Source organism: Microcebus murinus, chromosome 6 (genome assembly GCF_040939455.1).
Source record: "Microcebus murinus isolate Inina chromosome 6, M.murinus_Inina_mat1.0, whole genome shotgun sequence".
NCBI lineage: Eukaryota > Metazoa > Chordata > Mammalia > Primates > Cheirogaleidae > Microcebus > Microcebus murinus.
In genome coordinates, this window is record NC_134109.1 from 72067360 (window position 1) to 72081554 (window position 14195).

At 38.2% G+C, this 14195-nt stretch overlaps 2 protein-coding genes across 2 annotated transcripts; both read right to left on the reverse strand.

The window, feature by feature from the left end:
* Positions 1-379: 379 nt before the first annotated feature.
* Positions 380-1383, reverse strand: LOC105864743 (olfactory receptor 11H6). The gene has a single exon (XM_012752796.3). It carries the CDS (start codon positions 1301-1303, stop codon positions 380-382), a length of 924 nt encoding a protein of 307 aa, XP_012608250.1. The 5' UTR covers positions 1304-1383.
* An 11181-nt stretch (positions 1384-12564) lies between these two features.
* Positions 12565-13491, reverse strand: LOC109730532 (olfactory receptor 11H4-like). The gene has a single exon (XM_020286140.1). It carries the CDS (start codon positions 13489-13491, stop codon positions 12565-12567), a length of 927 nt encoding a protein of 308 aa, XP_020141729.1.
* Between the last annotated feature and the right edge of the window lie 704 nt (positions 13492-14195).

The window sequence follows — 14195 nt, forward strand, 5'->3', positions numbered from 1 at the left end:
AAAAGATTGCACTCTCTTGAAAGGCTTCAGGTACACATACAATTGATTCTTTCCATTAGCTAAGATTAAAACCAGCAAAGATACATCACAGAAAAAGGATATATATACATTATATACATACATATATATCTATATATATATATGTACACACACATACACACACACACACACCCAACCCCATATAATTACTCAGTGAGGCCATGCATGTTTAAAAGACTTTATTGAGCATTTATCATTGATGAGCTGAGGAACTGTGAAAGCTAAGTCTCACTGTCTTCTTGAGTATGAGCCAGAACATACTCACTGAAGCCATTGACTGTGGTTATTATAAATAACTAAGATCAGAAGTAACCAATGCAACTTCTTTTCTGAAGATGTCTCAGTTTTGGCTAAGTGCCAATGCCAGGACTTTCTTTAGGGCATTTTTCATGTCTTTGTTTCGGAGACTATAGATAAGGGGATTTAAGAGCGGAGTCACTACTGAATATACCAGAGTGACAATCTTCTGCATTCCTGCTGGGTTCCCTGATGTTGGGCTCACATACATCACCATGAGGGTTCCATAGAATAGAGATACCACCGTTAGGTGGGACCCACATGTGGAGAACGCTTTAGTTCGACCAGCACCAGAGGGAACACGAAGCACTGCTCTGATGACCATTGTGTAAGATCCCAAGATGGAGAGGAAGGGCCCAAAAATAATCACTGAGTTGAAGGTGTAACAGAGAAGTTCAATGGAAGGAGCAGAGATGCAGGCCAGTGCGAACAATGGGCCCGGGTCACACACGAAGTGGTCAATGATGTTGGGTCCACAGAAGGGAAGCTGGGAGATAAGGACAATGGGGACCGGATAGCAGAGAAATCCACTCACCCAGCATACACAGACCAGGGTTACGCAGACCCTCCTCGTCATGGTGGAGGGATAGTGCAGTGGGCGGCAGATCGCCAGGTACCGATCATAAGCCATGACTGATAAGAAGAAACACTCTGTTGTACCCAATGAGAAAAAGAAATAGAACTGGAGGAAGCAGCCAGAGAAGGAGATGGTCTTAGTCTCAGAGAGGATATTCACCAGCATGTTTGGGACAGTGGAGGAAATGTACCAGATCTCTAGAAAGGCAAAGTTTCCCAAGAGGATGTACATGGGTGTGTGGAGCTGCCTGTCCCATTTCACAGCGCAGACAATAGCCCCATTCCCCAGCAGCGCCAGGACATAGAGAACCAGGATTAATGAGAAGAAGAAGCTCTGCATCTCCCTTTGACCTTGGAAACCCAAGAGGATAAACTCAGTCATGAAATGCATTGTTCTGTTCTGGGGTCCCAGAGCTGTTAAAAAAAAAAACCAAAAAAAACAACAGATGTAACCAAGAAATGAATAATAGTAAACATTTGTAGATTTTTCTAACACATGCTGGAAAATACACTAAGTGTTTTTGCCTGTATTATCTTATTTGAGCCTTCTCATGACCCTTTGAGCTGTAGGGAGGTATTCTTTATTTTTTTCTTTTCTTTTTTTTTTTTTTTTTTTTTTGAGACAGAGTCTCACTTTGTTGTCCAGGCTAGAGTGAGTGCCGTGGCGTCAGCCTAGCTCACAGCAACCTCAAACTCCTGGGCTCGAGTGATCCTTCTGCCTCAGCCTCCCGAGTAGCTGGGACTACAGGCATGCGCCACCATGCCCGGCTAATTTTTTATATATATATATCAGTTGGCCAATTAATTTCTTTCTGTTTATAGTAGAGACGGGGTCTCGCTCTTGCTCAGGCTGGTTTTGAACTCCTGACCTTGAGCAATCCGCCCGCCTCGGCCTCCCAAGAGCTAGGATTACAGGCGTGAGCCACAGCGCCCGGCCTTATTTTTTTCTTTTACAGATAAGGAAACTGAAGTTCAGAGAGATTTAAGGAATTCACTTATGGTACAAAGTCAGTAGCTTCTAGATCCACTGGCCTATTTGGAGATTGCTTTGGAACAAACCTCACTTCATTTCAAATATTTCTATAACCCTGAGTCTCAGTAATGTTTCATCTGTCATAGTAAAATCATTACCCCTTGGATATCCTACATACAAGTATACATTTTGGACATGTTCATTGCCTTCTAGACAAAGGTTCATATGTAGAAGTCCTATGAAAAGCAGATAAGAATGGAACTGTGGGGTGGGAGTCTTGAGCTTCCTTCCTTTTGCTAGTCTTAGGGAGGTACCCTGGAACCCCTAGGAATCTGTAAAATGGTTTGAAAAGTATGTATCTACTTCTCTCTAGATCACATTCTCCTTGAGGGCATCTGGATTTGCTGAATAATCCATCTGATTCCTCTCCTAAGGAGCTATGCTCTCAACGCACTTCTTTATGTTGAGCAAAATTTGTCTCCTTTATAACCTGTGTTGATCCTGGGGCTTCCCAAGTCAACAAGCAAACTTCAACTTTGTTGGAGCTACAGAAACTAATTCCTTTCCCATGATGGTGAGGATGAGGTCTTAAATAACTGGAGGCAGCTGTTATGTTCCCTGTGCATAATTCTTTTGCATCCACCATTTTCCCTGGCTTGTTTTGCACCCACTGCAAGGTGCACTATTCTACATCATGGCTTAGCTCTTGAGGTACCTTGCTGCTGGGTAAGTCGATTTCTCTGGGAGCAGGAATCCAGGAAGTTACGTTTACTCTGCCATTTTTCTTCTCCCCAATTTTTCTAGTAATAGAACCACATGCTTTCATTTTTGCTAGGGATTAAGCCCCAAACTCTATAATATGTCCCTGCATCATCTGCTTTTACCTAAGTTAAATAATGAATAGAAAAGTTGCCTTACGATGTGCAGAGATCAGAAAGATCTTGCTGATATTGGCTGAAGTGGAAGTTGAGACAAAGCTAAAAACCTGGATAGTTTACTAAGAATCTTGTTGAAACTATTGGTCAAGCTTATTTCTATGTCCTCAAGTTTCCTGGTTAAAGTTTGGGATCTTTGGCTGCATAAACCACCATCAATATTTTAAATTTCGCAATATATTGACCTTAAAAGTAGGATAATTGACCATATTATTTATGAATGTCTCTGTAAAGATACTTACAAAATTCCATCCTTATGCCATGTATACAATCTGTAGAGTACAAGAGACCTGCTTCTCAGTACTTGATCAAACCTGGAGCAAACTCAAAAAGATGAATGTTTTATTGCCAAGGTACCTTTGGATATTCATATTAATAATATTATTAGAATGAAAAAATTCTTTAATAAACATGATTTACATAAAAATGTAAATTTATAGCTGAATAGTATTCCATGGTATACATATACCACATTTTATTAATCCATTCTTGGATTGATGGGCACTTGGGCTGTTTCCACAGCCTTGCAATTATGAATTGTGCTGCTATAAACATTCGAGTGCAGGTGTCTTTTTTGTAGAGTGTCATTGGATCTTTTGGGTCGATGCCCAGCAATGGGATTGCTGGATCTAATGGTAGACCCACTTGTATCGCTTAAGGTATCTCCATATTGCTTTCCACAACGGTGATATAGCACATCTTATATTTTCCTGGTTAGAGTTGGAACCCATACTACTAAGTGAAGTATCCCAAGAATGGAAAAACAAGCACCACATATACTCACCAGCGAACTGGTATTAACTGAGCAGCACCTAAGTGGACACATAGGTACTATAGTAATAGGGTATTGGGCAGGTGGGAGGGGGGAGGGGGGCGGATATATACATACATAATGAGTGAGATGTGCACCATCTGGGGGATGGTCGCACTGGAAACTCACACTTGTGGGGGGAGGGGGGGAAAGGGCATTTTTTGAAACCTTAAAATTTGTACCCCCATAATATGCCGGAAAAAAAAAAAAGAATGTTAGATCCGTGTTCAAGGCTTAGAAAAAAAATGTAAATTTAGTCCAAGTACTTTAGTTTAATGGGTTATAATTATAATGACCACATGTATAAAAATTTCTGTGAGAGTTTTAATTTTATCATTTATGTTTCTTTCCTTTTTTTGTTTTTCTTTGAGACATAGTCTCGCTGTGTTGCACAGGCTAGAGTGCAGTGGTATAATCATAGCTCACTGCAACTTCAAACTCCTGGGCTCAAGCAGTCCTCTTGCTTAGCCTCTGGAGTAGCTGGAACTATGCATGGAATTTTTTTTTTTTTAGTAGAGATGGGGGTCTTCCTCTTGCTCAGGCTGGTCTCAAACTCCTGGCCTGAAGCAATGCTCCTGCCTCAGCCTCCCAGAGTGCAAGGATTATAGGCATGAGCCAAGAATCATAATTTCAAATATACTTTCCATAACCATACTTACATTTGCAAGAACACATGCTATCATTTTTATTTGGAAAATATAGTTAATGGACTTGCAATAAAAAATAGGTTAGGTGCTGAATTTAAGTTGTAGCATTTGATCCATTTGTTTATTTGTTGAGGCATTTAACAAATGTTTATTTACTGATTATTATATTCCTAGCAGTGTGCTAAGATCTGAGGTACAATGGTGAATATGCAAAACACAATTCCTCCCCTTTTGGAATGTATGCTTTATAAAAACAATCAGCCCATGCTTAAGAGTATGCTGTGGGCTTGAAGAAAGATATTTATTCCAGTTACAAATAAATAAATCTATGCAGTCCAGGTGGCATGATATATTTTATTTGGCATAAATTAGGTATTTTGGGCTTTGCAAGACAGTAGACAGAGAGACATGAGACATGAATTAACTTACCCTGCTCACAGGCCAGGAAGTTCTTAGCACCAAGAAGAGAAATTTAATTCCAACTCATGATACTTGACCTGGAACCAGACCTCATAAGTTTTGACTCCCACCTGATTATTATTTGACTTCATAATGTCCAAGACCTTGTTGACCTTATTTGTCCTGCATTGAAATTTTAATTATCTATAGACTATAGGTTCATAGAAAGATGGAAAAATAAATTTCACAGATAATTTGAAATCTCACTCCATCAATTTCTATTGTCTCCACCTCCAGGTTACATCTAATAGTAGCTCAAATGGTAAAATTAAATTCACCTCTTTTGTCTTACTATTCACCTCAAGTGGTAGTACAGATGGGAGATTGGGTAGAAGAGGAGGGACAAAGAGCCTGGGCTGTTCATTCTGTATGAACTGATAAGGGAGCCAGATCCTCTTCCATAGCCCCAACCACTTGCTGGGGTTTTAAGCCACTTGCCCAGGGAAGGGCATTTTTAAAATTATAAGTGCAGAGGTTCTTTTAAGTATTATATTATTAAGGTTAATCTGTAGGTAAATCCAAATGAAAAGGGAATTTGCCGTCTTACTTTCTTCTCAGTTTCTACTTGCCATTGGTCACTTGTCAACAACTGTGAAGAAATAAGAACAGCTTGCTTTAATTTTCCTGCTGAAAGATAATATGTCAATAAAAACTTCACTGACTAATTTTGCAAGGTGGTATGAGACTCATGCTGCATCTATCTGAAGGGAACTTAATGGTCCTCCTAAAATATCAAAGATATTAGAGCCCCATTTCCCCTAAGTGAGCTGTACAGTGGGAACACTGTGATACCTGAGTGAGCCCTTAATGTGAATATATCACCCTGGAAACTCTTTAGGAGTGTGTTGGGCAAAAAGAAGCGAAGGGCCTAACATGTTGTTCCTGCAAAGAACAAAGGAACACAAAATTACCAGATTTATAGAAGAACCACATATTCTTAGCATCTGACAGCAGTGAATGCACGGAAGTAGTGGTGCATGATGCAGGCAGACTTTCCTCACATACCTGATAGCATTTCTGGCTCCAAGAGGAGGATATGAGGGAAGCTGCAGACACAAGAATCTCATTTACACAGTGTTAAAGCTGTGTTATGGATGGAGAGTATTATCTGTGGCTCCAAAAACTTGCTTTCTTTACTACTCTGAACCAAATGAAATATGTTTTTCATGTCAGTGATTATTAAGAGTTTACTGGTCTCTCCTGAATAGGATCCACAGGTCCCCAGTGTTCATTGGGAGGGACTTACTTCCCGTGCCTGTATTTCTGTGTATACATTTAATTCTACGTATATCTGTTTATATTTTCCCCAGTGGTTTGACTAGTGAGACAGAGAAGCAGGATAAATATCTAAGAGAAGCTGTGAAAACTTTCGTCTATGTGGAGATATCCTCCCTCTAAGAAACTGATCTACCTGGAAGGAGGGAAGAGGCTGAAAGAAGGGGAGAGAGAGAAAGAAAATATAGATGTGTATCTAAGTGTATGTGTTGTGTGTGTGTACATGTGTGTGTGTGTGTGTGATCATCTCTCCCAAATAGACTTGCTTCATTCTTTTTTTTGAATCCATGTAATTGGCAAACATTTGTAACATACCTACTATGTGTGTTCTGAGTTAAACACTGAGTACACACAGATAGAAACCAACAAGGTCAAGACTTCATGGAGATTACGTAATTGTTTTGGGTTAAAATATACAGATATGGAACAAATTTCTGTTATATAATTTGAACTAGACTTACTTTGTTCTCAGTGCCTCACCTGTAAACACTGAGATTAAAAAATTCTTTGTCTATAAATAGTTTACTTAATTTTGTTATATTTAACATAAGATAAATAATCTCCTTTTTCAATTTTAAGTATAACTTGAACATATCTGTTTGAAAAAGTTTGGTCTTCTGTAAAAGCAGATTTGTAAGGCTGTTAACTGACATGATGTAATATTAGTAAAAGTTTAGCCTTCTGAATAGTTCAGAGGTGGGAAGTATTAATTCTATCAGTAACATATCAGGGGAAAGAGGACAAAGAAATTGAGGCAGAGAACCTAAGGAGGAGATTAATTCAATCATAGCAAGAGCTCACGTAGAGAACACGACTGAATTTAGGGGTAATGCTGTGTAAGTGTAGAGTAGATTCTTAAAAATGTAGTGAATAGACAATCCACACAATGGGGCAAGATATTTGCAAACTACCCATCCAACAAGGGATTAATAACTAGAATATATAAGGAGCTCCAATAACTCAATAGGAAAAAATAAAATAATCCAATTAAATTATGGGCAATGGACCTGAATAGACATTTCTCAAAAGAAGACATACAAATGGCCAACAGGTGTATGAACAAATGCTCAACATCATTAGTCATCAGAGAAATGCAAATTAAAACTACAATGAGATATAATCCCATCCTAGTTAAAATGGCTTTTATTAAAAAAAAGACAGGCAATAATGAATGCTGGTGAGGATGCAGAGAAAGGGGAATCCTTATACACTGTTGATGGGAATGTGAATTAGTGCAATCGCTATAAATAACAGTATGAAAGTTTCTCAAAAAACTAAAAATAGAACTACCATATCAACCAGCAATCCAACTGCTGGGTACATATCCAAAGGTGGAGAATTCAGTATATTGAAAAGATATCTGCACTCCCATATTTATTGCAGCACTATTCACAACAGTCTAGATATGGAATCAATGTAAGCGTCCATCAGTGGATGAATGGATAAAGCAATTATGGCACATATACACAATAGAATATTATATAGCCACAAAAGAATGAAATCCTGCGATTTGTTGCAACATGGATGGAACTAGAGAATGTTATGTTAAGTGAAATAAGGCAAGCATAGAAAGACAAATCTCACATGTTATCACTCATATGTGGGAGCTAAATATTAAAAAGAATTGAGGTCAGGTGCGGTGGTTCATGACTCTGGTCCTAACACTCTGGGAGGCTGAGGTGGGAGGATCACTTGAGCTCAGGAATTTGAAACCAGATTGAGCAAGAGTGAGACCCTATCTCTACAAAAAATAGAAATATTAACCAGGGTGGTGGTGCACGCCTGTAGTCCCAGTTACTCCAGAGGCGGAGGCAGGAGAATCACTGAAGCCCAGGAGTTGGAGGTTGCAATGGGCTATCATGATGCCACTGCACTCTAGCCAGGGTGACAGAGCAAGACTCTATCTCAAAAAAACAAAAACAAAAACAAAAACAATTGATCTCACGGAGAGAGAGAGTGGAATGATGGTTACCTAGTTACCAGAAGCTGAAAAGGGTAGCAGGGAGGGGAAGATAAAGGAGGGCATGGTTAATGGGTGCAAAAATATAGGTAGATAGATAGAATGAACAATATTTGATAGCACAACAAAGTAACTATAATCAACAATAAATTAGGATATACTTTAACATAAAGAAATGATAAATGCCTGAGGTGATGGATATCCCAATTATCCTGATTTGATTAATTCATATTCTATGCCTGTATCAAAACATCACATGTACCCTACGAAGATAAACAACTAGTATGTACCTATAATAATTAAAATAAAAAAAATAAAAAATGTAGTCCCTGTACCCAAAGTATCAGCATCACTTCTGAACTTGTTACAAATACATGTTCTCTGGACTTATCCAGACCTAGTAAGTCAGAAACTCTGAATGTGGGGCCCAGAAATCTGTTTTAACAAACTTTCCAGGTGTTTCTAATGCACATTGAAGCTTGAGAACCACTATGGAAGGTGATAGAACGTTAGAGTCTGGAATAAGGATGGGTGTGTTTGAAACAGCTTCTAAGCCTGGGAGGGATTTCGATAGGATCAGGAATTAGTCAAACATGATTGGGAGAGAGGGTTAAGAATGATATTTGAAGGGATAAATGGCACTTGGAACTGAGTTGCAGGTGATGTGTGTTGGACTAAAACTTAGGTATCTAGAAAAGCAGGATTGGATTTAAACATCTGGAAGGGCTTTTGAAAGAGGTCTGAGATAGGTAGAGTATGGTGGGGAAGATTATTCAGGCATCATATGAAATGAAGAGAATTGAGTTAAAAAGGGAGCACTGGGTGGGATTGAAGTTGGACTTAAAGAGAAAGTGGTGGGTTAGTAGAAAACCATGACACAGACAATCTGGTTCCTAGTTTGAGTGTTTTCACTCATGAGCTTCAAGAGCTTAGTGACCTCCAGTTTTTCAAATATTAAATACATACTCATCTTCCCTGTGTGCCTCATAGGCCTGAAATATGGATGAAATGAGATAATGAATATAAAAATATTTATAAATATCTATACAATTATAATTATGCTTAAGTGTAGGTTGACAGACCCAAGGGTGGATTTCTAACTTTCCACTAACTCTTAATATTGTCATGGAAACAGTCCAGAATTAGAATTCTCTTTTTGGGTCTAAGGGGACTTTCTATTCCTTTGGGACAATCGAGCTCCTGGGTTTTTTCCTCCTTCCCAAACAACCTATCCTCAAGGATAGGTTATGGATACAAATTCCTTTAAAAAGAAACAAAAATGTTTAATTTGACAACTAGAAATAAGAGCTTTTAAATATGCATGTCTCTCTCTAGTCTATTGTCAACAAAACAGTGAGGGGGATGATCCTTTTATAATGTATATAAGATTATGTTACTTCTCTGCTCAAAACTTCTAGAGCTGTCCCATCTCATGAAGTCAATTAATTATAAAATGTTAATGAAAGAAACTGAAGAAGACACGAATAAATGGAAAGATATTCCATGTTCATGGATTAGAAGAATTAATATTGTTAAAATGTCCATACTATCCAAAGTGATCTACAGATTTAATGCAATCCTCATCAAAAATTCCAAAGCAGAAAAAAATATTACTAAAATTCATACGGAGCCACAAAAAGCCCTGAATAGCAAAAGGAGTGAAGCTAAGGCACCATGCTACCTGATTTTAAACTATACTACAAAGCAATAGTAATTAAAAGAGCATGATACTGTCATAAAAATAGAGTCATTGACCTGTGGAGTAGAATAGAAAGCCCAGAAATAAACCCATGCAAATATGGTCAATTGATTTTTGACAAAGGTGTCAAGAATACACATTGGAAAAAGGACAGTCTCTTTGGTAAATTGTGTTGAGAACTCTGGATTTCCATATGCAGAACAATGAAATAGGACCCTATCTTACTCTGTTCAAAAATTAACTCAAAATGGATTAAAGACTTAGACATAAGATCTGAAACTGTAAAAGGAGTAGAAGAAAATAGGGAAAAAACTACATGACATTAGTTGGGACAACGATTTTTAGATTTGACCCCAAAAGCAGACAACAAAAGCAAAAATGGACAAATGGAATTACATCAAACTAAAAAAACTGGATAGAAAAGGAAACAATTGGCAGAGTGAAGAGACAACCTACAAACTGGGAGAAAATATTTAAAAGCCATACATCTTACAAAGGGTTAATATCCGAAATGTAAGGAAATCAAATAACTCTACAAAAAGAAAACAAATAATCTGATTAAAAAATGGGCAAGGAACCTGAATAGACATTTCTCAAAAGAAGGCATACAAGGCCAGGTGCAGTGGCTCATACTTGTAATCTTAGCATTTTGGGAGACTGAGGTGGAAGGATCCCTTGAGGTCAGGAGTTTAAGACTAATCTGGGCAACATAGTGAGACCCTAGTCTCTGCAAAAGATAAAAAAGCTAGCTGGACATGGTAGCATGCCCCTCCTATAGTCCCAGATACTCGGGAGAATGAGGCAAGAGGATCACTTGAGCCAGGAGTTTAAGGTTGCTGTGAGCTATGACAACGCCACTGCACTCTAGCCTAGCCTGGGCAATAAGGTGAGACCCTGTTAAAAAAAAAAAAGAAGACATACAAATGGCCACGAGATATATGAAAAATGCTCAGCAGCATTAATTATTAGGAAAATATAAATTGAAACCACAGTGAGATATAACTTTGCACTTGTCAGAATGGCTATTATCAAAAAGACAAAAGAAAGTAAATGTTGGTGAGGATGTGAAGAAAAGGCAACCCTTGTACACTGTTGGTGAAAATGAGAATTAGTACAGTCATTATGGAAAACTGTATGGAGTTTCCTTAGAAAACTAAAAATAGAATTACTATATGATACAGCAATCCCACTCCTGGGTATTTACCCAGAAGATTTGAAATCAGTGTGTCGAAGAGATGTCTGCACTCCACGTTCATTACAGCACTATTCATATTAGCCAAGTTATGGGATCAACCAAAGTGTCCATCAACAGATAAATAGATAAAAAAATGTGGTATATATACAAAAGAGAACACTTGTCAGCCTTAAAAAAGAGGGAAATGTCATTTGCCATGACATGGATGGAATTGGAGAACATTATGCTAAGTGAAATAAGCCAGACACAGAAAGACAAATATTGCATGTTTTTACTTATATGTGAATCTAAAAATATCAAACTCAAAGAAGCAGGAGAGTAGAATGGTGGTTACCAAAGGCTGGGGATAAGGGGATGAGGAGATGACTGTCAAAGGGTATAAAGCCTAAGATAGGAGGAGTCAGTTTTTTTTTTTCTTGGAGATATGTCACACAATGTAGTGAATATAGTAAATAATAATGTTATTGTGCATTTGAAAATTGCTAAGAGGATAAATTTTAAAAATTCTCACTATGGAAAATAGGCATTTGAGGTGATGGATATGTTAATTGGCTTGATTTAATTATTCTACATTGTATTCATAAATCATACCATCACTTTGTACCCTATAAATGTATGCAATTATAATGTCAAATTATAATTAAAAAAGGTTTTTACTATGATTCACAAGCTTCCACACAATTTGGAACCCTATTCACTTTCTGACTTTATCCCTAATATTCTTTCTCTTAATCTCTCTACTCCAGCAAAACCAACGTCCTTGCTATAAGTTGGACACAACCCTCAGCATCTTGTGGAGAACTTGCTTCCTTCCCTCTGCTTGGGTGTCTGCATGACCCTCTGCTCAGCTGTCTACATGGCTCATTTCCTCATCTTCTTCAAGATTTTGCTTTAATGTTACCTTCTCAGGGTAGCCTTCCCTGGTCATCTTATTTAACACTTCAGCTCTTTTGCCTACATTTTCTTCCCTCATTGCCTTTTCTTCATAGCACTTATCACTCTCTGACATGTTATATATTTTTCTTGTTTTTTAATTGTCTCTCCGCTGCTAGAAATTAAACTCCATGTGATAGTGGTTTTGACTATTTGGTCATAGCATATCTCTAGTGCCTAGAAGAGTGCTTAGAACATAATAGGTACTCTGTTAATATTTGTTGAATAAAAGAATTATTGCTATTTTATGTGATGTTAAAACATATGCCACTTATATTAATATAAGTGTGAAACTTTTAGTTGTTCCTAGTCTGGAAGATTTTCAATCATCAAGAAACAAGAGTGCAAGAAAATGTGTCAGGCATTTAAATTTCATCCTTTATTCACTTTTAAAATTATTGAACTGTGCTAATACATGCCTTAAGTATACCAACGGTGACTAACCTACAATAACTTCTACCTTCCACGCCATTCCCCAGTAATCACAACCATACAGTATGAAATAGCAGAGATAAAATGCCCTCGTATCTCCCCTACTGGAGTCACCCATGTTGAAAATGTGGTTGTTACACATGGAATGTAATATGAATCAACCATGGTTTAGCTCTGCATCAAGTGAAGTTGAGTAATAAAACAATGAGGGACCCCCTGAGAAAAAATATCTTCTTTAAAGTGTGTATTGGAGAAGTAGCAGCAGAATCTTTCTTAATTAGTCTTTTATGTCTGGATGACGGTTTGCTTGGCCTCGTGTAGATTACCTTGTGCTCACTCTAGCCTCAGGATGTTCTTCAGTGCAGCCTTCATCTCCTTGTTTCGTAAGCTGTAAATCACGGGGTTCAAGAAGGGAGTCACCACAGAATAGAACAAAGTCATAATCTTCTGAAATGCAGCAGGGTTATCAGCTGTGGGGCTCGCATACATTGCCAAGAGGGCCCCAAAGAACAAACACACCACTGTCAGATGAGATCCACAGGTGGAAAAGGCCTTCTGCCGGCCAGCTGCTGAAGGGACTTTTAACACTGCTATCAGCAAAAGAATATAGGAGCCAAAGATGTACAGAAGAGTGAGGATGATAATGAGGGAGCTCAGGATATAGAAGACTATCTCAGTGACAGGAGCTGGGGCACAAGACAGAGCCATCAGTGGGTCCATGTCACACAAGAAGTGATTGACAACGTTGGGCCCACAGAAAGGCACTTGAGAGAGTTGCACAGTGGAGACAGAGTAACTCAGAAACCCAAACACCCAGCAAAGAGACATCAAGATATAGCAGAGTTGTGGGGTCATGATGGTCGGGTAGTGCAATGGGCGGCAGATAGCGAGGTACCGATCATACGCCATGATGCAGAGGAAATATACTTCAGTTGTACCCAGGGAAGTAAAAAAATAGAACTGGAGAAAACAGCCAATGAAAGAGATGGTTTTTGTCTCTGAGAGAAAATTGACTAGCATGCTGGGCACAGTGGAGGTAATGTACCAGATTTCAAGGAAAGCAAAGTTCCCTAGGAGAATATACATTGGGGTATGGAGCCGTTTGTCCAACTTCACAGCACAGACAATGGTCCCATTTCCCACCATGCTAAATACATAGACCCCAAAGAACAGCGAGAAGAGGAAGCTTTGCAGCTCCTGACAACCAGGAAAGCCAAGGAGGACAAACTCGGTCACAGTGCTTGTCTCTGAATTGTTCATGAATCCCAGGGCTGCAGAGAAGACAGAAAACAACATTTATGCAAGTTGTTTTGTTTCCTGAAGAACTTGTAGGAAACCCGTGCAAGGTACATATGTTGGCTATTTGGCAATTAGTTTGCAGTAACTCATCCATTGACTCCTAGCTTTTAGTTAAAAGCCACTAATTAACAATCCTGGTGATCCCAGATTTTATTAAATTTATGTCCATAACAATAGAATCTTTACATTATTTGGATATTCTTTATCGGTGGGTTAGATTTTTAAAAACTTCTCTCTTCCCTTTGAAAATGTGAAAGGTCAGAAGCATTACCCTCTATGAAGGGCAGCAAAGTGTTTATCAGTTTGTATTTCTTTTTTCCACCCATAGTCAGTTATTTCTAATAGAACAGCTATTAGTCTGAGTTAATTTTTTAACCAAAAGTTAGTAGTAAAATAACTTTTTTTATTTTTTTGGCATTGCTTCCCTGCATAGAAAGTACTTGATGCACTTCTCAGACACTCTATTATGTATCCATAAAAGCTAAAAATAAAAATGTCAGACAGACAGATAATCAAGCAAACATAACATAGCTCTAAATGTTGCTAAAGGTCAATTCTTGCTGGACACAAATGCTATTTTCTTTTCTTTCATTTCAGTGATATTTAAAATTTATATGTAAAAAATATTCAATAAGCCTTTTCCAAATGCAAGGATATTTATTAAC

Bases quoted from the DNA above. Each gene is read 5' to 3' on its own strand.
- LOC105864743 (XM_012752796.3), bottom strand. From the start codon at position 1,303: ATGCATTTCATGACTGAGTTTATCCTCTTGGGTTTCCAAGGTCAAAGG.
- LOC109730532 (XM_020286140.1), bottom strand. From the start codon at position 13,491: ATGAACAATTCAGAGACAAGCACTGTGACCGAGTTTGTCCTCCTTGGC.